At 60.0% G+C, this 24,676-nt stretch overlaps 1 protein-coding gene across 1 annotated transcript; it reads right to left on the bottom strand.

The window, feature by feature from the left end:
- Window positions 1-749: 749 nt before the first annotated feature.
- On the bottom strand, window positions 750-15,296 carry ANLN (anillin actin binding protein; the record flags this gene model as incomplete). The annotated part of the gene is given in 18 exon segments (XM_031936740.1): window positions 750-999; window positions 1,002-1,018; window positions 1,292-1,458; window positions 1,977-2,084; window positions 3,185-3,271; window positions 5,840-5,952; window positions 6,093-6,114; window positions 6,334-6,372; window positions 6,921-6,977; window positions 7,155-7,203; window positions 8,031-8,238; window positions 10,761-10,868; window positions 11,986-12,094; window positions 12,287-12,394; window positions 12,479-12,669; window positions 13,319-13,532; window positions 13,847-14,220; window positions 14,957-15,296. Coding segments are annotated over 18 exon segments (2,415 nt in total), but the record flags the coding sequence as incomplete, so codon positions are not given.
- Window positions 15,297-24,676: the final 9,380 nt, after the last annotated feature.

Below are 24,676 nucleotides of genomic sequence, written 5' to 3'. Positions count from 1 at the left end.
CTCGCTATGCATTATGGGTGCCATGAAGAATAACCAATTCAACCAGATTATTTACAAGCATTTATTTGGGTAAATACATAAAATATATTTTAAGATATATATATATTTGAGAAAAAAGATTTCCAAAGAAATACTATCATAGAACAAGAAAACAATGGCGGCAATTAGTGTTTTTAAGTGGGAACCAACAGCTTTAAGATTCAGAAGAGATCCCAAGTCTACCCAAGATGGCGCCCAGCAGAACGCCCGCTTCCCAGCATCTCCAGGATCTTTTCCGGCCCCAGACAAACGGTTCTGAGCGGGCAGACGCCGCCATTGGAGGCTGGGAGGAGGTAAACCTTTGGCAAGGCAAGCATTAGTCCAGAGCAGCTTCATCAAAGTGACTTACTTTACACCACTCCCTGCCCGGAGTGTCACCCAGGGCAGTGGGGGCTGGAGCCGTGCAGAGCCCAGGCCGAGAGGCCCCGTGCAGCCGGCCCCGCAGGGTGTGAGGGACGGAAAGCCCACACTCGGCCCCTGCAGCCTCCCAGTGCTTCCACACTGTCCCTGTGGGAGGGTAGCTGCACAGAGCCGCAGGAGGAGTCCGGAAAAAGCTCTGAATCCCTTAAAATCTTGGCGTGACCCTGAGCACAAGCTTCCACTGCAGGAGGAGGCTGAGCAGGGGCCTCCGGAAGCCTCCGTGCTCATCTGCCCTCCCCCCACTCGGAAAAGGGGACAATCAAACACGGAGACTTTAAAACAAGACTTGGGACTGACCAGAAGAGGGAGGCTGGGAAGGGGGCAGCGTGCCCCGTGCCAGGCCCGCCCCGCTGCTGGGGCGGCCAGAAGAGGGTTAGTAGTGAAGGGGCTGCATGCACAGAGCTCCAGCCCATGCCGGGCCCACCCCCTGCAGGGCTCAGGCCTTGCCCACGGGCTTGTAGCAGGCGTCGGGCTGCCAGAGGCGGATGTCCACAAGGACCTGGTTCAGCTTCCGCATCCACAGGTCTCGTTCCTCTTTGTGTCAGCTGACAGCCAGTTCCTGAGGGGAGAACCCAGAGCCTGTCAGTAGGCCTTTGCCCCCTGACCCGGGACAGGGTGTCCTTCCACACTCACCATTCTGCTTCCCCGACTCCCCCCAACCCGGGCCCCACAAGGCTGCTCCCATTACACCAACCTGAGCAAGGCCCACAGTAAGTGCCCCACAGCAGACACCCCGCAGCAGGTGCACAGTAGGTGCCTCCACAGCAGGTGCCCCTGCAGCAGGCGCACAGAAGTTGCTCCCACTGGCCAGGGCTGTCTGGGCGCCACTTACTTGGTGACACAGAGCGTGTCTCTGCACTGGCTGACCAGAGTCTCCTTGTCATCTTCTGGCGGGTCGCACGGGTGATTAATCTAATGTGGCGCTGGCACAGAACTCCCGTTGGCCGGCTCTATCTGGCGGCTGGTACAATTGGCCAAGTTTATCCTCCCTAGAGGGGTCTTAAAAACAAAAACCCGTTTTAAATCCCCCAGAATGCCGCTGGGCACATTTATTTCCTTAAACCACTGATGATGAAGTTCTAAAAAACCGAGAACTGGCGCCATCTCGTGACCGTTCTCTGGCCAGAGAGTGCCCATGAGGGCCTAACACAGGCCTGTGCCCCTCCTGAGCTCCAAGTGGAGCAGTGGGCGCCCGCTGCTGCCCAGGGAGAGGGGGGGCCACTCTGAGAATGCAGAGGCCCAAGCCAGAATGTGATGGGGGGTGGGGGTGGGGCGTCGGGCTCGGCCCCTCAGTGACGCCCCCACGGGGCTCCCAAGCTGGGTCCCCTGAGCCACCCTGTGCGAGAGCCAGGAGGGGGAGGGGCGGCCTCGGCCCAAGACGCCAGGCTCCCTGAGGAGTTTCGAGCATCTCCAGAAGGGGGCGCTGCGCGCTGAAGCAGGTTGGGGCCCCTGTGTGTGAGGAAGCTCCGGGTCCCCCACCCCACGCCTGCCCCTCCCCCCCCCCCAGCCTCCGTTACCTTTCGTTTCTCGTCGTCCGGGTAGGTCCAGTAGGAGATGCAGTTTCCGGCAAGAACGCACCAGCGTCGGTGCCAGGCTCCGAAGCCGCTCACGTCCTCAAAGATGGTCTGGGAAAATGGGGCGGCTCAGGGAGCGGGCGCAAAGGAGCATGGGAGCAGGGAGCGGGGAGACCCGACCGAGTCTGCGCTTGGGCCGGGCAGGGGCCGTCCCCGGGTCTGGGGGGCGTCCCCGGGTCTGGGGGTTGGGGCCTGTCCCCGGGTCTGGGGGGGCTGTCCCCGGGTCTGGGAGGCGTCCCCGGGTCTGGGGCTGTCCCCGGGTCTGGGGGTCTGGGAGGCGTCCCGGGTCGGGGGGGTCCCCGGGTCTGGGGCGTCCCCGGGTCTGAGGGGCCGTCCCCGGGCGGGGAGGCCGTCCCCGGTCCGGGGCCGCCCCGGGTCGGGGGGTCCCCGGGTCTGGGGCCGTCCCCGGGGTCTGAGGGGCGTCCCCGGGGCGGGGGAGGCGTCCCCGGGTCTGGGGCCGTCCCCGGGTCGGGCCGTCCCCGGGCCTGGGGTCCCCGGGTCTGAGGGGCGTCCCCGGGCCGGGGGGAGGTCCCGGGTCTGGGGCCGTCCCGGGTCGGGGGCTGTCCCGGGGTCTGGGGGGCCGCCCCGGGAAGCAGTACCTAGGTGCAGCCCGGGATGTCCAGGACACACGCCCGGGCACACCCGGGACACCCACGTGCACACATGGACACGCACACGTGGGACGCACATGTGTATAGGGGGCGGGGCCGGCCTGGGAGGCTCCCCTTTAAAAGGACTCCGCACATTGAAGGTCAGGAGGGAGGTGACTCTAAAGCGTGGGCGGGGCCGCCAAGCCACGCCCCCTTGCTAACGGTGCAGATCTCTCCCCCCAAACCAACTGGAAACCGGCTTTAAATGCTTAACTGGGGCCCAGTCTGAAAATGGGATTTCAAAGCACGTCTGGCGCCACCTGCTGGACCCCCGAGTAACCACAAATAGAGGAGAGCTTTCTGGGAGCCCGGGTCCCTCCCCCCCAGGGGCGCCCCGCCCCCTGCTCCCTCCCGAAGTCCCTCAGGGCCAGCCTGGCTTCCTATTTGGGGAGCCCCCGTGGGGCGGGAGGATGACCCCGGGGCCCCGCCCACCCCGCCTCCGGCCGCTTTCCTTAACAGCCGCATCCGAGCCCTTCCCACTTTCTAGAAGGTCCCACTCACCAGAAAGCCCTTCTCCTCCACGAAAGAGTTCACCTGGCACTTGATGTTTAAGTAAATGTGACCCTCCAGAGGGCACAAGAAGGGCACCTGTGGGAAGAAAGGCCGCTCTAGGAAGCCGCCCGCCGGGCCGAGAGCGCGGGGGGCGGGCGGCCTCGGGGGACCCCCAACTTCCCGGTGGGGTCAGTGCGGCCGAGACGGCACAAGGGGCGTCTGGAGGAGAGGGGCCGGCGGCAAGCTCTGCCCAGGTACCCGGTAACAAGCGATCGCCGATCTCCCTGAAGAAAAGCACCGACGCCCGACGGGGAACGCCGGCTCCCGATGGGAACGCGGCCCGAGAGCCAGGCCGCGGGGGCCGCCAGACAGAAGGGAGTCCCCAGGGTGCCCCTCCAGGCAGGGCGGCCGCCCGAGGACCCGGCCCCAACCGCCGGCTGCGCTCTGCCCGGGGAGCGCCTCCCCTCCAGGACGGCCGCTCTCGGGCCCCCAGAAACAAGCGGGCAACGGCCGCGTCCCAGACCTCAGAGGCGGCGCCTCCAGGCCCCATCAACCATCATCGCAGCCGCGCCCCCCCAGGATCAAACCGACCCCCCCGATACAGACCCGGCAAAACCGCAGGGGCCCCGCCTGTGGGAGGCTCCCCACCCCTGGCTGGCCCCCCAGGGCCAGCGCCCTGTGCGCCCCCCCCACCCTCCCTTCCTCTGTGCCGACCTTGGCCGTTTCTCCCTCTCCTGCAGCCCGTCTCCGCCAGGGAGAGCCACTGCCCACCCCCCCCCCCCCCCCCCCCCCCCCCCCCCTTCCTGGAGGCGGGTCCCCTGCCCCCCATGGACAGGTACTGGGGCCACACAGAGTGCAGGAAAGGATCCCAGAACAGACTGAGACATCTGGACTGCCCCACTAACACATCCCGGCACCACTGCTTTTATCCTGCCTGGGGGCCAGGAATGGGCCCCCATCACTGCCGGCAGGACTGGGGTCCCTCTCCTCAGCAGGAGCCCCGAGGGGGGCCCTGGGCCTCCCCCCCCATCTGTAACAACATTCGGTCAGGGGGGTCTCACTAGGAAACGCAAAAGGCCACGCGTGCCAGCTGCCGGCCACCGCGCCGCTCCTGCTTTTTGAGGTCTGACTCTGCGACCCTCGGGGGCCTTCTTGGCAAACAGCCAGGCACTGAGCCGTTAACAGCCCCTGCGAGTCTGGCAGCTAGGGGGCGCTGCCCTGGACCGTGAGACAGCCTGGCGGCCCAGATGCAAATCCAGCCTCAGGCTCACTTACTTTGGGACCCTGGGCAAGTCACTGCCCGAGTTTCCTCCTCCATAAAATGAGGAAACGGCAAAGGCCGCCACTAATGTCAGAAAGACCCCAAAGCGGGTCAGAGTCAGACACGGCTGAAACAGCCGAACAACTGCGAGTCAGGGAGCCGGACGCCGGCCATCTCCACGCCCTCCACCGAGCGGCCCCAAATGCCCACCGCGCCCGCGCCCACGGCGCCTTCCCCGGGCCCACACACCCAGGGGCCCAATCGGCGCGTGCACGCGAGAGGGTGTCCGTGGGTGTCCCAAAGACGTCACGGCAGGCCCTCGTAAGAGACCAAACTCTGGAAAAGTCAATTCTTCTCTCGCTCGGGAACTTTCAATGACTGCAGATTTGGGGGTTTGCCAGAAGGAGACAGAGGCCGCCCGGCAGGAGGACAGAAAGCCCGACGCCCAAGCATGCAGGAGGAAAAGCTGACAGCTGGAAGGAACCTCTTCCCCAAGTCCAGAGAGAGGGATGGTCAGAAGGTTAGGAATCAGCTTCTTAATTTTTAAGAGTAACAGGTTAGTACCATGTGCATGCAGCCGAGAGTTAGGTTGGGGCCCTTTCTTTGCGCTTATTAGTTTTAAGCAAATTAAATATAGCAACCTTGTGCTGGAACATATAACCCAGGAGCTCGCGCTCTTTTACATCATAATTTATCTAAAATGTGAAAATAAAAGAAAAGAAATACCAGGATCACTGCTATTTGTTAAAGTAACTGAGTTAACTGCATTGTTAAAAGGCTTCATCTCTGAGGTCTTCAACATTAGGGAAAGCCTTTATTAAAAATTGTGAAAGGAAAATTTTCTATTTTAATGTCAACCTGCCAAGGCCGCAACCGGCAGAAGGCTCCCTCGCCCGCCCCGTCCCCGGGGAGACTCGATATTACGATGCGCTTGGCGTAGCTCCGTCACGGCTGGAGCCGCGGGAGCTCGGGCCTCGATAACTCGGCGAGCGACCCCAAGCGCAGCTAAGAGCTCGGACACAGCGGTCCCTCCAGTCAGAAAACACGACGTTAAAACTCCGACGACTTCATCCCCAACATGAGCTCCGTGAGCGAGTGGCCTGAATTACCCCTCGGGATGCCCTCGCCCAGTGACAGATGGGAAGGCGGAACCCGAGGAGCTCGCTCAGGAGACTCGAGGGCTTCATTCGCACACTCTTCTGTCAGACATTTCAAAGGATCAAACTCAAACCCGACTCACAGGCTGACACAGAGCCCAGCTAAGACGTGACACTTTTCCACCGCAGACGGTTAAGGCGGCCTTGTTTGGAAGCGGTGAAAAATCCCTAAAACTCCTTTGGATTGGCCTTTAGGAGCAGCAGAAGTGACCTCAGCCCAACTTTTCCCACCCAGCATCAGATTACCTTGTCCAGGGCAAATTTGGTGTTCCCTACGGAGGCCAGGGAAAGGGTGTGAGAGCCCACGAGGACGAAGTTGCTGGTGCGCACGGCATGGAGGCCCCCCGGACTCGCCATCACTATGGAGAGGAGACACCAGTCGGCGTGGGAAGCGAGCACGGGAGGAGCCGGGAGGGACCCCCAACCTCCCCCTCCCCTGGCCCCTCGCTTGCTGCATTCTCAAGGTCCATCCTTTCTTAGCCCCACCCGGCCAACTCACCCGAAGAGTGGAGACTGCTTTTCTAGAAAAGAAACAAGGAAACATTGATGATTTCCTTTCTTTGGCAAATCAAAAGGAGTGTGTCAAGAGGCCGGGTGACGAGACCTGTGGAGGCTGCTCCAGGCACGAGCACCACAGGAAACCTCCTTTTCATTCCAGGTTTGAGACCCCCCAGGCTAAGCCCGTCATGCCCAGAGCCTCTGCCCCCATTCCCAAAGAGGACGAAATTGGGGCTACTTACGGTGGTGATGGATGTCAGGAGCCGCTTCGGAGTGATGGCCTAGGAGGGAAGCAAGCTGCAGCTCAGGCGCATGGAGGCGCCTCTGGGCATGGGGGAGGGCACGTGCCTTAAGGGTTCAAGCCCCCAATCCTCCTCCCCCGAGAGCTCCCGCACAAGGCCCCGACCTCACCCCACTGCCAGGAGCAGAGGTCACAGGGTCCCTTGTCCATGCAGAGCCTGGACTTGGGTCTCCACCTTTGACCTTTGGCTTCCTTGTCACACTGACCCAAGCAACCCAGTGGGGTCCCAACCCGGAACATGACATCCCAGACAAGCAGGTTCTCTGGGGGATCTGGCTCGCCACCCCCTCCTCTCCCCCCTTCCCCCCCGTTCCAGCCCAGCGTGAGGGGTGTGTTTGCGTCTGTCCGTGCACATGTGTGTGAGTCAGGGGGTGAGGGAATGGGTATGTACGCTGGGGTCCGTATATGCTGGGAGATGTGAGGAGCTGGCTGGGTGTGAATGGGGGTCTCCATGGAGGTGACCTGGCTTTGAAAAGGGCACCCTAGACCTACACCTCTGCCGATCCTTTCTCACCATGGGTTCCTTACCTTGGCCTTCGATGCCTTTCTCTTCTTCTCAGACCCCAGGAAAGCTTTCCTTTGCACCTGTACAAAAACACTACCATGAATGTAGGCCCTGGGGGAGCCCCGGGGCGAGCGAGAGGGAGGCCGAGGCCGGCACCAGGGGACCCCCCACTGACCCCAGGCCCGGCAGGAGCGGCCTCTCGGCTTCCAGCATGGGGGAGCAGGGAGGTCCAGGAGGCGGAACCCGACAACACTCACCAAACTGTAAACTTCGATGTTGATCTCAAAGTCGTTGGACACGTCCTGCCTGGAAGAAGGCGAGTGTCAGCGCCCGGTTCCTTCAGCCGGCCGGGAAAGCCGAGGGCAAGGAAGCCGGCGCCCCCACCCACCCCCTGTGCCGCTCCTGCGGGCCCCCAAGGGCTTGCCGGTGTGTGCAGGCCCGGGAGCCCCAGATCTCTGGGAGGAGGCACCTGGCCAAAGAACGGCCTGGCTCGTGCTGCCCGCCCCCTGGGCCGGGAGCCAGAGGGATCAGAAAAAGTGACCCCCCCACCACCTTCACAGGAGGGTGCTGTGACCTGAAGGAAAGAGGGAGTGGCAGAACTCCATGGCTGGAGCCAGAGGGCTGACCCTGGAGATCACAAAGGGACCTCATGTGGTGAGAGCCAGAGAAAGGCTGTAAGGAGCAGGGTGGGGGGCTGCAGGGGAGGGGCTGCAGGGGCCTCCCGCCGCTCCTCCTGCTTTCAGGGAGGACCAATGACATTGGGGCAATGTCCTGACTCACAAGCGACCGGGATGGAGGCATGGCTGGACTCTGGGCTCTCCCCCAGGGCCAGGACAAAGGTGGGACAGCAGGGGGTGGCCCAGCACCTTCCAGGGCCCAAGCGCCGCACGGCACCTTTGTGGCCATCAGACCAAGAAGGTCCTGCCCAGGGCGGCCCCCACTCCCGGCAGGTTTGGGGGCCTCCTCCTGCTGGGGCTGACTGGGTAGGGGAGGGTCGTGGACAGAGCCAGACTAGAGCTTGAGGAGGACAGACACAGGAGAATTCTCTGCTTTTGGGCTAGGGCCTCAGCCCCGCCAGGAGTCCCTGCCCCCCTCCCCTTCCCCGGGGGCCAGAACCAGGCCCTGGCACTTACAGAGTGAATGTGGTGGTGAAGGTCAGTGCGTCCCCCGTGAGGGAGTCTGCAGTGCTCGCCAGAGGCGTCGCGACCATGTTCTCGGCTCCAGCCTTCAGCATAATTAAGTAGTAATTCGTAGCTTCTGTGGGAAGCCAGAAATGAGAGCCCGGCTCCCAAGGCCCCGGGCGGCCCCCGGGCACCCTCCCTTCGGCCCCTCGGCCTCCAGCTGCCAAGCGGGTCCAGTGAAGGCCGGGGGACACACAGGGTTAAACGCTAGTTTTCCACAAAGAGGGCGACGCCTCCCCAGCAAATGACCTGCTTCAGTCATTGACCAAAGGGTAGTGAGCCCCCCGAGGCAAAGGGCCAGCCTCACAAGGATCTTCCCAACTCGCTGAGAACCACACTGAGCTGTGGGCCCAAACGGGACCCAACGGCCAATGGCCCCCTGGCCCCAGCTCGGAGGAGGCCTGGCCCCTCAGGCCCCCTGGGGACCCGGACTCAAGTCCAGGGAGAGGTGAGCCGGGCCGCCCGTTACCCCCAATGGGCAGCTTTGGGGCGAGCCCTTCACCTGCCCAGGTACTTCCCGCAGCCCAGACCCTCCGGGAGGACAGCCATTGAAACCTCCCCCTGAGCTGGGTCACACACAAAGTGCCAGAGGCGGCCGGGCCGGAACTGGAGCCTCTGGCGGCGACTCACCCGGATTGGGCGGCCCTGGGCCTGGCCCCTCCCCATTTATTCAACTTTGCCAGGGGGCCCCCTCTTCTCCTGTGAGACCAGGTTATGTCCCCAACTGTCCGTTTCTTGCCCCCGGGGCAGCTCCTCCCTCGGCGGCATTGGGCCTGGCACCCCGGCTCAGGAGCACCAGGCAGGCTTGGCCCCAGCACTACCCTTGAAAGGCCCAACTTACCCATCCTCCAGATGGGAACAATTCAGAGTGGCCAGAGAGAAGAGACGCTTCTGCTTCTGGTGGCATCTTGGGGCCTGCCTGTGCTTGCTGCACCTGCCCGCCTGTGCCCACCGTGCCTGAGAGCCCACTTGTGCCCACCTGTGTCCCCCCCATGCCCGCCACCCCCCTCCGCCCATGCCCACCCCAACCACGCTCCTGCCTACTTGCGATCAGGAGCAGTCTCTCGCTTCCCGCCTTTCCAGACCCCCCTGCCCCCATCCAGCTTCAGACCCTGGCCTGATAATCACCTCCTCTGCAATTGATCCGTTGTTCACTCCCAAATCAATCAGGGAGGGACTCCCTTACACCAACTTTCCCCTAACAAAACTTCCACCCCCCCTCCCCAAACATGGGTCCCATGCAACACACCAAACACCTCCCTCCCCCCTCCCCTCTCCTCAACTACCCCCAAGGCAAACCCCCCCTCCCGCGTACCCCAAAAATCCCTCCTACAGGGCTACTCCCCTCCCTCTCTAGGACATGACCCGTCCCCGGGGCATTCCTCCCACCCCCCCCCCTAAATTCCCCCTCCTCCTCCTCCCCAGAAAAAACCGCCTAAAACTTCTGCTTATTTCACCGGGACGGGGTTTCTTCTCTCTTCCAACAGGGACCCCTCTGCAACCCACCTCTTTATCAGGGTTCATCTCTTAACCTCTAAACGTAGGGTTCCGCTTTGGGAAAAACAAAATCACACCCCCCTCTCAACAAGGTGGGAATCCCACCCGGGCCCAAACCCCCTCTTGGCCCCAGACCCGGGGCAGGGACAAGGGCCAAATGGGCGGGCAGGCCGGGGGAAGGAAGGGCCGGGGAAAAAGGGGGAAACCGGAAACAAAAAATGGGGAAAAAAGGGGACCAAACACGGGCCAAAGGGGGAATGGCGGGACCAAAACCCAAACGGGAAGGAAAAGGGACCGGGCCCCCGGAAAGGGCCGAAAACCCCAAGCAAAACCCCAACTACACCCCTTCCCACCCCCCCCCCCAGGGCCCCCCCCCCCCATTAGCCCCCACTTCCCCGGGGAATCTCGCCCTCCCTTGGGAGCATCTCCAAGCCTTTCTGCCTCAAACTCCCCGCAAGGGTCCTCTAAACTTCCCCCTGGTTTCCCCCCTCCCCCGCCTTTTCACCCCAAACGGGCGGAACAAATACCGAAAAAGCGGGGACACAAGAACCCCCCTGACTGGACCCCCGGGTACTCAACCCCTACCCCCAACCCCATGCAGGGGCCATGGGAAAAAGGAAAACCCGCTCCCAATTCCCCCTCCCCCTCTCCCCCTTTCAAACCCTCAGGGTATGCTTTGAGAAAGGGAGCTGACCCCCCTCCCCCTCCCTCACCCACTCCCCCATTGCCCGCCACGCGAGGGACATGGGAAATTTCAGGGCGCCGGGCTCCGGCTTCCTGCCCTCCCGCCAGGCCCATTCTCCCTCCCAGGGGCCCGCTAAATTTTAAATACCTGGGGCTGTTGAGAATCTCCTCATCGTCCCCATTCCCGGGGCCGGCGCCTCCCGGCCTCCCAAAAGAAAGCACGGCTGGCGGGGCCGGGCAGGGGCGGGTGGGGAGCCAGGCAGGGGTGGGGGCTCCTTCTTCCAGGGGACCCAGCTTCTGGACATGCCCCGGGCCGGGACCCCCTCTTCTCCTTTGGGCAGCTGCTGGGCTGGGCTGCGGTGGGGGGGGGGCGGGCCCCAGTGGGACATTCCCAGCAGCCCTCGGCACTGACCACGAGTACTCCCCACCCTCCCCCCAAGAGATGCTGGCACAGTCCAGGAGCCCGCCGTCACCTGCCCAAGGGGGGATGGGGCAGCCCACCTGTCTGCTGCTCCACCTTGGGGTCCAGCGCAACTTTTGGAGATTTTTCCTCCAAGAACAGAGTAATTCTCAAGGGGCTCGATGTGGTCATGTTGCTCTCAGTATGGCCTAGAAAGGGCGGAGAGCTGTCAGCCTCACCCCCACGGGCACACTGGCTCCAGGATGGAAGAGAACCCAGAAAGGTTCAGCCCGGGAACAACCGGGCGCCGTGACAGGGTCAGAAGCCCAAGACCACCCCAGGGACAGTCAGAACAGCCTCTGGACCTTGGCAAGGAGCAGAGCGTGGGGGGCCTGGGGGCAGGGACTGTCCTGACCTAGGTGATAAAGGGGGGGAGGAGGAGGAATGGAGCCTCCCCATGGAGGCCTTGTCCTCATTACGCTGCTTCTGAGGGCGGGCAGAGAATGCCCAGGCAGCAGACCCTGAGAGGGCGGGTGCTTGAGTGCAGCTTCAGTGGGGGAGGGGAACTGGCGGGAGCTGCCGAGGAACAACAACGTCGATGGAGCCCCCCCGGTGAGGGCCTGGCAGTGCTCACCGGCGCCCGGGCCTTCCTTGTTCCCGCCACCTTCAGGGCTTGGCCCATGCTGGCTTCCAGACCCCTCTTGGCACATTTCCCATTCTAGCCTGCCTGGGCATCTTTTCTGCTGCCTATCTTGGTGCCCTGCTGGCCATGGCAGCCCTGGCTCCATGTATCCCGGAGCCGGGCAGGCACAGACGATGCCCCGAGCACAGTGGAAAGGCCGGCAGCTTTCCTGCTCTGCCCCTGAGAAGCTCCCTCAGGAGCCGTGGCACATTTTGGGGGCCCCTCAGGCCGGCCCGGTGCCTCTGTCTCTTAGGCCCCACTCACCCGGGATGCCTCCATCGCATACAGTGCCCGCGGGCACCTGCGCCCACAAAGCAGCTTGGGCCGGTCTCGCAGCCCCTGCCCATCCCCCACAGCTGAGGCAGGGGGCCTTTGGGGTCACCTCTCCACCTGCTTCTGGGGGGCTCCAAGGCAGCTTCCCGCTCAGCTGCACCCCTCCTGCAGACTCTGGGCCCATTCGAGGACATCACGACGGATGCAACTTGGGGTCCTCGCCCAGCAGTAGCAGCAGATTAAATGTGGGCAGATGGTCCCAAACCCCGCAACTCCTAGCTCGGCCGGCCCCCCTCCCCCCACACTGCCCGGAGCCACCCCCTCCAGGGCCCTTCCGGACGCCCCCGGGCCCGTTCCCAAAACAAGCTCACCCGCGGGCTGGGCGCTGGGAGGCTTCACGGGCGTCGGAGAGCCTGGGGCCTGGTCCTTATCACAATCCGCCTGAGGCTTTCCCGGCAAATCATCCTGACAGGGGCCGTCCTGCGGAATGAGGTGGAACAGTGAGTGAGCCCAAGGGCCCCGGCCCGGCCTCTGTGGGCCGTCCCGCCGATGTGAATGTGGAGAGCAGCTCGCCACCGCTGGACGCCGCGGGCGGAAGTTGGGCGCGTGCAGGGCCACGGTCCACCCACCACCGAGTCAGGGTAAGGCTCGACGCCCTGAATTTCCTCTCACCTCTCTGGCTTCTGGCTGCTTATTCCTGGAGACTTCCCCTCGCTCCGACGTCCACAGGTTGCCCTTGTCCAGACGGCCCCGAAGACAGGCGAGCTCCCTCTGGCGCTCCTAGATGCCCAGTGGACAGAGTGAGCCCCACAGCCTTGGGGTGACCGCTCCCCTCCTCTCCCCCCCGGGCCCCCACAGGCCCACCTGCTTGAGCTGCTGGCTGAGGGTGCTGGAGGACGAGGCCGCGTTCTGCCTCAGGAGCCGCTCCTGGAGGGCCTTGGTGTTGGGGGTGACGAGGGGAGCGCGAGGCGGGGTCGGCGCCGCGGGGCTCGCTCTGCCACGCTCCTGGCAACGCTCGCCAAAGCGCTCCAGGAAAGGCTTGATGCCGGATCCCCCTAGAGATGCACAGCAGGACACCGGGGTCAGCACCCCAGCCCTGCTCCCCACCTGCGAAGGCCGAGGATCCCAAGCCCCACAAACGGGGGAGAAAACTTCTCACAACCCCCTCTCCGAGCTCCCTCCGACAACATCCCAGCTGGCCCCCAAACCACAGGGCTCCTGGTCACATGACACGAGGTGGCCCGGCGGACACCAATGGGGCGTCTCCCCTCGACCCAAGCCCTTCCCGGCCTCAGTGAAGGGCCTAAAGCAGCATCGACTGGTCAGACAGCGGCCGTGCAAGCAGAACTGGGCCCGCCTGCTGGCCCCATCTCTGCTCCTGCGATGTGGGGAACCCATCTACACACACACACACACACACACACACACACACACACGAGCTCACTGCCCACCCCGAAGGCCGGTCCGAGAACTACTGGACAGGAGGGCCCTGCTGCAGACTGGCTCCCCTTGGGGAGCGGGCCCCACACCTCCGGTGCGGAAGCTGATCCTCTCCCCAGAGCAGCCCAACCCCCCGTGGGGGTCTCAGCCAGGGTTAACAGGGACTTCTGACCCTCCTTTGCAAACCACTCACTAAGGCCCCCAACAATCCCTCAAGTGTGACCAGACATGCCCCCACAACCCCGTCCCGGCCCAAAGCATCACCTGGAGTCACCGGCTGATCCTTCGGGGGAGGCCCCCGGGCCCCTGGGCCCTGCCTGGGCTGGGCGAGGGTGGAGCTGAGGCCGGACTTCCCGGGCTCTCTCTGTGGCGCGAGGCTGTCCGGCTTTTGAGGGAGCGGCTCTGACTTCTGCCCCTTCCCTCCTGAAGGGCTCCTCGGGGGACTCGTGTGGGATTTCGCCGGGGGAGGAGCAGCTTTCTGAAAGAGCAGGCCCAGCTGAGGCTTGGCCCGGGCCCTGTGGGAGCCGAGGCCCCCCCTGTGTCCTTCAGCGAGGGGCTGCCACCCACGGGCCCCAGAGGGAATGGTGCCCCCTTGACACTCCTGGGATGCTGCCTTGGGAAGCGGCCTTCCCGGGACCCTGCTTGGTCCAGCCGAGTCATCACTCAGGGGGCTCGGGGTCCCACCAAGCGCCCCCTCCATCTCAGAGCTTCCCACGCTCCCCCCGTCTGGCGCCCCCCTTACCAACCTCCCAATGGGCGCCCTGGGCCCCCCACCCACCTAGGCGTGCTCACCTGAGGGCTGCCACGAGCCGCCGGCGCCCGGCCCTGAGAGGCCTCCCGCGAGCCGGCCCCGGAGCCGGCCGTCGTCGCCGCGGAGCCCAGGCGGGAGCAGCCGGGGGCTCTCTGGCCGACAGAGCCGCTATTGATGTGAGCAGATGCTCCCGTGGAGGAGGAAACTGGGGACAAACAAGTTGTACCAGGCTGCTCTTGGCCACGGCCGGCCTTGGCAGATGGGCGGCTGAGGTCATCTTCCCAGGAACAAATGGTGGCAGCCAGGTCAGCCAAGCGGCCCCTCCTCCCGATGGGGGTAGCGGCAGGGGCGGTGGTGGGGGGCGCCTGAGGAGCCGGGGGGGCGGGGGCCGGGCCAGGGGGCTCGAGGGTGGCGTCTGAAGGGGAGAGAGAGCACGGGAGGTGAAGGCCCCCGCCAGGAGCCATTGCCTGTCCTGGAACTGTTCTGTCACACACGTGTGCGCACATGTAGCGGCTCTGGCACACACACTGCACACATTAGCTGTTCTGCCGCGCCCGTGTGCGCACACATGTCCCACAAGGAGGCGTGGAGCTTCGCTTTGCTAACACTGGCCCCATAAGTCACTTCCTGCGGACCCTGCCGGCTGTCCGGCCCCCTCTGCCCCTGAAGCACCTTCCCTGCCGGCATCCTCTCGTGCCCCCCTTCTCCCCCCTCCGGCCCAACCCGCACAGGAGCCCTGCAGGGAGGCGGGACTGGAAGCCGCTGGCTGACCTGAAGCCCGATGCCCGCCTGGCTTCTGCCCAGCAACCTCCAAGCCCCAGGGAAGCCAGCTGGCGTCCCCTCCCCCGGGCAGGAGGTGGCAGGGAGGGTGCTCAGCCCTCCAGGGGTCACGGCGGCCCCGCGGGGTCAGGCCGCTAGCCCTCCCTTCTCCCAGCTCTGACATTCGGGGGCTGGACAAGACGCCCTCAGGTTCTGGGCATGCCCACGGTGACCTCTGAAGTCCCCCGCAGCCCAGGGCACGGGCAGGGGGAAGCCGGCCCCTGGAGCACAGAGCACTTCCGCCGCCTCCTGGCCCGGCCCCCTCCCCACCTGCGGCTGGACAGCGGCACAGGCAGCACAGCAGGAAGAGCAGCCCCTGGGGGCACACGTACCGTCTCCCTCCCAGCCGCGACGCTGCTGCGCCAGTCTCTGCATGCGCGCTTTCACAGAGGAGGCCGCGGGCACGTCCGTCGGGGCGGCGGCCATTCCCTCCTCCCGCCCCGGGGGCCCAGGCTCGGCCTGGGGGGCAGCCCCTGAGGGAGGCTGGGCCGCTGAGGGAGGCTGGGCCGCTGAGGGAGGCTGGGCTGCCGCCTGGGGGCGAGTCAGAGAAAGGGAGGCTGCAGAAGGGGGACCCTCCGGCTGCTTGTTCTCCAGGTTCGAAGCCGGTACTTCGGGGTGGTCTGAACAGGGTCGTTTCGAGGGCGACGGCTTGGTACAAGTTCTTTCTAGACGTTAGAAGGGGTACAATCTGTCAGGGCATTTTCCTGCGCACTCTGGCCTGTAACTACCCAGCCTTCAGTGCCTGGGAGCCGACAGAATGACCTTCCTCCCCTCGGGTCCATCCTCCCGAAGCCCCGAAGTGGGGCCTGGTCATCTCCCCATTTCACAGGTGGGGAAACCAGGGCTGAGGGGCTCGGTGACTTGCCCAAAGTCACAGCCGTGAAATCCTAACTCGGCTCTCCCTGGAAAGGGCCCAAATAAATAATGCTAATCGGTGTCCGTGTTCGAAAACAATGCCAACCGGGAGCCACCAACCCCCCCAAGTCTTGGGGGGCTCGGGGCCTGGGGGCGCCCACTGGGCTTGGACACCTGAGGGAGCAACACCCCGGGCTCCCCGCCCTCCCCGGCCCCGCCCCACTTCCCCCCTCTCCCTTCCAGTTTTTGTCTCCAGGGGCCGGGGAAATCCAACCAAAAACAAAGCCCTCCCTGGCAGCTTATCTTCGGAGAAAAAAATTCCGGGACTTCAAGCCCCGGCTTCCAGCAGCCATGGAACCATGGGCCCTGACGAAAACCACCAGTGGCCCCGACCCCACAAAGGGCCGGCTTGCCATTTTCCTGTTCCCCTGCTGAGGCTCCTTGTCGGCCATGCTGACAAAATGCGACCGTCAGGGACCCTGAGGGGCTTCTCTGGCCAGAAACACACGCCCTACCTCAAGAAACCAGGGGCTCAAGTCCTTTCCCCTGGCATTTTCTGGGGCAGAATTTGAACCCCAATCCTGTGGGCAGCAGGGCGCCCCCACCTCTGTTCAGCTCCCCAAACCCCCCCCCCCCCACCCGGTTTTCCCCCCCCCCCCCTTTTTCCCCCCCCCCCCCCTTTCCCTCCCCCCCCCCCCCCCCCCCCCCCCCCCCCTCCTGCCCCCCCCCCCCCCCTTCCCCCAAGGGGGAAAAATTTGGCCAGGGCCAAACCCGGGGGCTCCAAATTTCCCCCGGGAAAACCCCCCCCTCCCCAAAAAATTTCCCTTTTCCCCCCCCTTTGGGGAAAACCCAAAAACCCCCCCCCCCCCCTTCCCCCCCAACCCCCCTTTTTCCCCCCCCCCCTTTTTTCCCCCCCCCCCAAAAAATTTCCCCCAAAACCCCCCCCCCCCCACCCCCCCCCCCCCCCCCCAAAAAAACCCCCCAAAAAACCCCCGGGAAGGGGAAAAATTCCCAACCCCCCCAAAAGGCCCAAACCTTCCCCCCCAAAAAAAAGGGGGAGCCCCCCCCTTCCCCCTTTCCCCTTTTTTTTGCAACTTTTGGGGGCCCCGGGGGCCCCCCTTTTTCCCCCCCCCCCCCCTTTTTTTTTTTCCCCTTTTTCCTTAAAAGTTTTTCCCTTGGGGAAATTCCAAAAAAAGGGGGAAACCCCCGGGCCCAAAAGAAACAACCTTAAAAAAGGAACCCAAAACCCCAAGAAAAAAAACCCCCCTTTTTAAAAAAAAAAAAAAACCCCCCTCCCCCCCAAAAAAAAACCCACCCCCCCCCAAACCCCCCAAATCAAAAAAATTTCCCCCCCCCCTTTCCCCCCAAAACCCCCAAATTAAAACCCCCTTTCCCCAAAAGGGCCCAAAAGGCCCAAAATTCCCCCCCCAAAAAAAAAAAAAAAAAAAAACCCAAAAAAAAATTAAAAAAAAAAAACCCCAAAAATTTGGCCCCCAAAAACCCAAAGGAGGAAAAAGGGAAAAAAAAAAACCCCCAAAAAAAACTTATTTCCCCAAAAAAAAAACCCCAAAAAGGGAAAAAGGGGGGGGCCCCTTGGGGGAAAAAAAAAATTGGGGAAAAAAAAAAGAAAGGGGGGAAAGGCCTCCAAAAGGGGCAAACCCCCCGGAAAAATTGGAAATTAAGGGCCCCCCCCGGGGGGGGGAAAAAAAATTTGGGGTTTAAAAAAAAAAAAACCCCCCCCCTTCCCCCCCCCCAAAACCCCCCGGGGGGGGGGCCCAAAAACCCCCCACCCCAAGGGGGCCCCCCAACCCTCTTCCCAAAAAAGGGGGCCCCCGGGCAAAAAGGGGTTTTGGGGGCCCCCCCCCCCAACCCCCACCCCAAAGGGGTTTTTTCCCCCCCCCAAAAACAAAAAAACCCCTTCCCAAGGGGTTTTTAAAAAAAATTTTTCCCCCCAAAAAATTTTTAAAATTTCCCCCCCCAAAAAAACCAATTCCACCCCTTTTTCCCCCTCATTAAAAACCCAAAAGGGAAAATTACCCCTTTCGGGGGGAACCCAAAAAAAAAAATTTTTTTTTTTCTAAAAACCCAAAAAACCTTAAAAAACCGGAAAACCCCAAAAATTTTGGGAAAAAAGGGGGCCAAAAAAAAATTTTTTTTCCCCAACCATTTAAAACCTTTTAAAATGTTTAAAAAGGGGAAAAAAAATTTTTAAAAAAAAAACCAAAAAAACCCCGGAAAAACTTTTTAAAAAAAAAAAAACCCAAAATTTTTTCCCAACCAAATTTATTTTCCCCCCTTTTGAAACCCTTTTTTAAAAAAGGGCCAAAAAAAAAAACCAAAAAAATTTAACCCAAAATTTTTAAAAAATTTTTCCCAAAAACCCAAAAAAAAAAAGGAAAAAAATTTTTTAAAAAAACCCAAAAAAACCCAATTCCCAAAAAAAAAAAAAAAAAAAAAAAAAAAAAAAAAAAAAAAAAAAAATTTAAAAATCCCAAAAAAAGGGAAAAAAAAGGGAACCCAAAAAATTTCCCTTAAAAATTTCCCAAAAAAACCCAAAAAAAAAAAAAAAAAAAAAAAAAAAAAAAAAAATTTTCAAAAAAAAAAACCCCCCCAAGGGGAGAAAAACAAAAATTTTCCCAAAATTTGAAACCAAAACCCCAAAACCCAAAAACCCCCCCCCAAAGGGGAAAAATTTCCCCTTTTTAAAACCCAAAATTTTAAGAAAAAAACCAAAACCCTTTCCAAAAGAAAAATTTAAAAAAAAAAAAAAAAAAATTTGGAAAAAAAAGAAAACCCCAAAAACAAGGGAAAACCAAAACCCCCAAAAAAAAAAAAAAAAAAAATTTTTCCCCCTTTTTGGGAAAAAAAAAAAAAAAAATTTTTTTAAAAAGAAAAATTTTCCCAAAAAAAAAGAAAATTTTTTTTTTAAAATTTTTAAAGGGTTTTTGGGGCCCCCCCAAAAAGGGGGCCCAAAAATTTTTTTTAAAAAAAAAAAAGATAAAGGGGGGGGAAGGGGGGGGGAAAAAAAAAAAAAAAGGGGGTTTTTAAAAAGGGGGCCCCCAAAAAAAAAAAATTTTAAAAAAAAGTTTTTTTTTTTTTTTCCCCCCTTTTCCCCTTTCCCAAAAAGGGCCCTTTCCCACCTTTAATTTTTTAAAAAAACCCCCCTAAAAGGGGTTTTTTTAAAAGGGAGGGGGGGGGAAAAAAAAGGGTTTTGGGGGGGGGGAAAAAAAATTTTTTCTGCTTTTAAAAAAAAAAAAAGGGAAAAAAATTGCCCCTTTCAACCCCCCCAAAAACCCCAGTTGGGAAAAAAAGGGGGGGGAAAAGGGGGGGGTTTGGGGGTTCCCTTTTTCCCCCCCCCTTTTTGGGAAAAAATTTCAACCCAAAAGGGGGGAAAGGGGGGGTTTTTTGGGTTTTTCCCCGAAAACCCGGGGGGGGGGAACCAAATTGCCCCCTCCCGCCCCCAACCCGGCCCCCCCCCTTTTTGGGGAGGAAAGGAAGGGGAAGGGGCCTTGGGAGGCCCCGGGTGGCCCCCTTTAAGGGTTTTAAACCCCCCCCTTTGACAAAGAGAAGACCTAACTCAGTTCCGATTGATCAATGAGGGACAGAAGCAGCTACACCCAGAGAAGGAACACTGGGAAATGAATGGAAACTGTTTGCAGTTTTGTTTTTCTTCCCGGGTGATTTTTACCTTCTGAATCCAATTCTTCCTGTGCAACAAGAGGACTGTTCTGCACACATAGATTGTATCTAGGATATACTGCGACATAGTTAACATGTATAGGACTGCTTGCCATCTAGGGGAGGGGGTGGAAGGAGAGAGGGGAAAAGCCAAAACAGAAGTGAGTACAAGGGATAATGTTGTAAAAAATTACCCTGGCATGGGTTCTGTCTATAAAAAGTTATAATTATTTAAAAAAAGAAAAGTTTTTAAATGATCTTTACTTTCAAGCGCCCACCCAATGCTGGTCCAGATGCGAGAAACAGCTGCATCCACTGCCTCGCACACAGTCAGCTCCTAATGGATGCTTCCCTTCCTCTGACATCCCCGTCTTTTCAGTTGGAACAGTTACTGTGCAATGTGTCATCCCCAAAGAATGTGGCTTTGCCCATGGGTGGCTGTGGAAGGAGCCTTGGCTCTCTGGCTTCTGACTCAGCTTCTCAAAAGGAGAACTAAGAAGGGAGAACCAAGGACTTGCCCAACCTTGCCCAGCCCCACCCCTGCCCCAGCCAAACAGCAGTTGGATTTCAGGCAGAGAAGAGGCAAGGGGTGGGGAGAAGGGCTGGGAGGTCTCAAGGGCGTGAAGTCACCAGGATTTGAATGGAGCCGTTAACAGCCTCAGAGCTGGACCTGGCCTTGGCCCAGAGTCCTCGGATCATTCCTTCCCTAGTAAGGAGAATTCCTGGGCCCGAGAATACGCCCGGGGCCAGGTAGGCAGTAGGAACTTAACCAGTGCCCGGGGGCCTCTGACCTCGGCCCGGCGGACAAGACTTCCTCCGTCAGGGCCAAGCACAGCCTCAAGGCTGCCTCTGGGGCCCATCCCTTGAATCCGGCCGGCTCCTCGCTAAGACTTTCATTATCGGAACCCCCCTCCCCCCAGTAACTGCCGGAAGACTCAAACATCCCTTTTTCTCCCCTTTCCCCGGTTCTACAAGCGCTTGTTCCGGGGTGTGGGCGGGCGGCCAAGCGCGCACGGCCGGCGGGGAGGGGGGGGGGAGGAAGGACGGCGGGAGGGGACCCACCAGGCACCCGGAGAGCTTCCCCCCGCCCACTCCAAGGGAGATTCTCCCCGAGGCTTCCTGCCTGCGGGCCCAGCTCCAGCCACTGAGCCGCTGGCCGCGTCAAGGCCAGTCCGGAAGGATGGAAGCCATCGGGGAGCGCCGCCGACAGCCTCCTTTTCTGGAACAAGGCGGCTCGGGTTTTGGGAAACACAAAGAGCCCAAGGCCCGGCTCGGGCTGGGGGAGCGGGTCGGTTTCCCCTCCTCAGTTGCCCAGCCCGGACCCGCCCACCGGGAACTCCCCAGGGCCGGCTCCTTTGAACTTGGAGGGGTGGGCTGACGGCCGGAGGGAGGGGCCTTCGCAAAGAGCTTCCGAGGTCACGTGGCCTGTAAATGACAGCCTGCCCCCCACCCGGCGGCGCCCCCGAGGTTCCACCGCCCCCGGAGCCTGGCGGGGGTCCTCGCCTGGCGGCCCGCGGGCCGGATGCGGCAGCTGAGGCCCATTCTCCCCCTCCCCGGGGCTGTGCGGTTTCTTTATTTAAAGGCCCACAGAACAAAGTTTGTTTTTACTCTAGTCCGGCCTCCGGCCGTCTGAGGGGCAGTGAGCCGTTCCCTGCCAGGGAGAACCCGTCCCGAAGGGCAGACCCAGGCCCAGCGAGGAGCCCAGGGACCCCGGCGCGGGCTAGAGCCTCCTGCGGGGAGGGGCGAGCTGAGCCAGAGAGACCGCGCGGGGCGCGGCTGCTCTGCGGGGAGGGAGAGCTGAGCCAGAGACCGCGCGGGCGCGGGGCTCCCCGCGGGGGAGGAGAGCTGAGCCAGAGACCACGCGCGGGCGCGCTGGAGACAGAGGGGCGGGGGCGGGCGGACCCGCGTCGCGTGCGCCAGCAGCCTCCCCCAAGGGCCCCCAACGCCCGTGAGCGGCCCTGACTTCGGGGGGGAGGGGAGGCGCAGAAGGGAGGACGCGGCGCGAGCAGCGACCTTGGCTTACCTCGGTGAACGGGTCCATCGCGTCCCGCGGTCCGCACTCAGCCGCTCCGGCGCCACCAACGAAACGGGCAATCGCGGGCCGAGGACTCTGGGGAGGCTGGCCTGTGGTCGGGTCGGGAGGACGAGCGCCGCGGTCCGAGCTCAACGCGCTGCGCTCCGGTCTGGGCAGAGCCTCCTGTGCCCCAGTCCCAGCTACTGTTCAAATTTGAATTTCAGCGCCCCGGAACTGCGCGTGCGCATCGGGCGGGGGTGTGTCCCGGCGCCCCTAAGGGAAGCCGCCGTCACGTGACTCGTTGAGGCTAGGGCTGAGCGCTGCGGCTGCGCCTGTGACCCGGCTCTGCGCGTGCGCGCGAACGCTGGGCGTTGCTTCCTCCCCTCGCTGCCAGCCTGCTGTTTTTTCCATGAAATTCTCCGGCCTTAATCCTTGCGGCCCGAAGGCCCGGGCTTCCCGCCGGCCCGGAGCTGTGGCCGGTCCCCGGGGAAAGGGGCCCCTCCCTGGGCTGCGGCCGCTGCGCCGCGGGGGGCGCTTCCTCGTTCCAGCCCCTGGCTGATACTTTGTATCTCCTTGTGTCCGCCCGCGGCGGGGACCGAGCGGACGCTCCCTGGGACCCCCAGCTCCGCGTCCTCGAGATCGCTCCGGCTCCGCTCCCAAAACCGTGATCCCGGGGGGGCCTCCCCGGTGCCCGCCTCTAAACCACGGCTGCTTCCCTGGGCCTCGTCGGGGCTCCCCGGCTCGGGAGGGATTAGCGCGAATAAACGTTGTAAGCCGTACAGAGCAGTGCGGACCTGGTGCCGAGCCCCGGGAATGGCGGAGGGGGCGGGGGCTCCCCTGAAGAAGTGAAAGCTGCCAGGCCGGGCTAGTGCTTAACTAGGGCTACAGAGAGCTGGCCGGGCCGCCCCGGGCCGGAGCAAGCGAGGTGGCTTAGGGGCCCACCCGGGGTCGGGAAGATCCGAATCCAAGCCCGCCTGGGACGGACTGGCTGGGTGAGCCCCGGCAATACACTTAACCTCTGCCTGTAACAGCGCCGGGTACTTGGTTTTCTACCAAACAGATTCCAGCGTCTCCTATTCTAGGATTAACTCCCTGTCCCTAAAGGCCCAGCTCCATGTTAGCATTGCAGCCACTGCAGAGGGGGGAGCCTGCCCGCCGGGGGGCAGAGGGGGTCCTCCTGTCTGTCTGTCTGGGTGTCTTTTCCCTCTCGGTCTCCGTGTTTCTCTCCTTCTCCTTCCCCGAGCTGAGCTCTGGCTCTCTCCGCCCCCCCCCCCCCCCCCCCCCCAAAGCTGGTGTCCCTGGCAGCTCCTCACGCACTGCCCGACCTTTGCCACATCCACTGGCTGAGGGAACTCCCCCCTCTCCCGTTTCTTGAAATCCTTAGTCTCCTTAAGGTTCTGCCTCTGTTCTAGGAGGCTTTTCCCACCCCCACCTCCAGGTGACTCATCCCCTAGTAACTGATTTTTTGTTTTTGTTTTGTTTTGTTTTTTTAATCCCGTTTGCTGTACATTTAGAATATCATCCCTCCCCGGAGGAGACAAGCTTCTCAAAAGCAAGGACTATTTTATTTTCCCTCTTGTTTTTGCAGCCCCGATTCTGAGCTTCGGGCTTGGCACACAGTAAGCGCTTAATACTTGTTGATTGATGGACAAACATAAAATAACTAAACAGTGTAAGTTATCTTATTACCCTTCGTCTGGCGTTAAAATGGGCTCCGATAATTTGCCGAGAGCTCGGGAGCAAGCTTTCCACAGAGCCCCACTTTCATTTGTAGGGAGGTCCTCAGAACTGGCCCACATAGGTCAGTCCTTCCGGAGGCTGCTTCGGGGCTGACCCCTGGACTGAATGGTCGCAGCTAGAGGGGCAACCCGAACGTTCACGCTCTGAGCTGACGCTGCGTCACTGGTCCCCGCGGGACCCTCGGAGCCTGCCCGGGAGTTAGCATCACCTTACGGCTCTTTAGCCTTTTCCATGATGTGCCTTAGACGGAGAACCACACGCTCCGACTTTCTCATTTCATTTCAGTTACCATGATTGTGATCTCAAAAGGAAGAATCAAATTTTTTTTTTCCCTTCAAGCACAATGTCTACTGCTGCTAATGTTCCTCTCTTATCTCCCCGTTGTATTTTTTAAAATTAGAATTAGATTTTACAAATTAATTCACACCGGTAATAAGTTGTTTATTCATGTCTGACTCTCCGTGACCCCATTTAGGGTTTTCTTGGTAAAGATGCTCCAGTGATTTTCCCTCCCTTTTCCAGCTCGTTTTACAAATGAGGAAACTGAGTGTCTGAGGCCAGATTTTAATTCAGGTCCAGCACCTTCTTCACTGCAGCCACCTACCTACCTCCAAATATGCCAAAATTTGTAGCCTTTATTATTGGTATTATTATTACTATTAAACAGTAGAATATTTTGTTACTATCCCATAACAAAAGAGGCATCATGATGTGCTGGATAGAGACCAGTTTGGAATCAGGAAGCCCTGAGCTCTGATATATCCTGGGCCCTTGTGGCACCTCACCTGGCAGTGCCCCCGACATCTCTGAGATCCCAGCTGCAGAGTAGGTGCCAAGCAGTACTGGCAGAAGGAGTTTCCTCATGGGGAGATGCTGTACCAATTAAATGACAGACTCATTAGCAAAAGCAATGAACCAAAAATGTAAACTAGAGCCAGTCAGACCATTTGGTAGGGAACCATGGTGGTTTAATAAATTATGAAAGAGGAAAAGCAGCCCTGTCCCTATCAGCCTACACCACCAGGAGGTGTCTGCCAACCTATTGAATAACCTATGAGCTCTGGAGGCACTGAAGAGCTGAAATCTGTATTGGCAAAAAGAATGCCCCAGTGGATGAGACAACAAACCCAGCTGAGAATGCAGTACCCCCAGGAGGGCAGACACTCCTTGAGCTTCAGATTCCCCTTGAAGTGCTCCATCTTTGTTCGTTGGACAGAACCGTGATGCTCTCCAATATTTTTTTCCCCCTGGGCAGGGAACCAGGAAGGTTCACTCAGAAGAAAAGATTTGATGTGGGGAAGGGACTATAGGAAGGGGGAGCCTGAGAAGGAGAGACTGAGAAGGAGAGATCTAGCTTCCTTCATTTAACCCGAGTGTGCCTCACCGGGGAATTTAAATTTAAACCAGCAGCCACAAAGCAAAGCTTGGCACCAGTACAAGGTTCCTGACAATTAGCAGATAGGGAACTTTGAGGGACACTGGGTTTCCTCTCCCCTGAGACTTCAGCCAGACCCTGAATGACCAGTGATCAGGATTTGAAACAATCACTTAAGAATTTAAATTCCCACAAGACTAGGGAACTTCCCACTTATGATTTGTGTGTAAAATCTCTCTCTTTTAACATCTCCTTCCTTAAAAGAGCTTCCAGTTTGTGAATCGAATTCTTCACCCTGAGTGATTAATTAAACCACTACTTGATTTTAAAAAACCTGTCTCTAGACCTGCTTTGTGTGGCTCCAGCTATTGACAGTTTGCAGCTATATAA

This window comes from Sarcophilus harrisii, chromosome 1, assembly GCF_902635505.1.
Source record: "Sarcophilus harrisii chromosome 1, mSarHar1.11, whole genome shotgun sequence".
Taxonomy (NCBI): Eukaryota; Metazoa; Chordata; class Mammalia; order Dasyuromorphia; family Dasyuridae; genus Sarcophilus; species Sarcophilus harrisii.
This window is presented reverse-complemented; position numbering and strand designations above follow the sequence as displayed.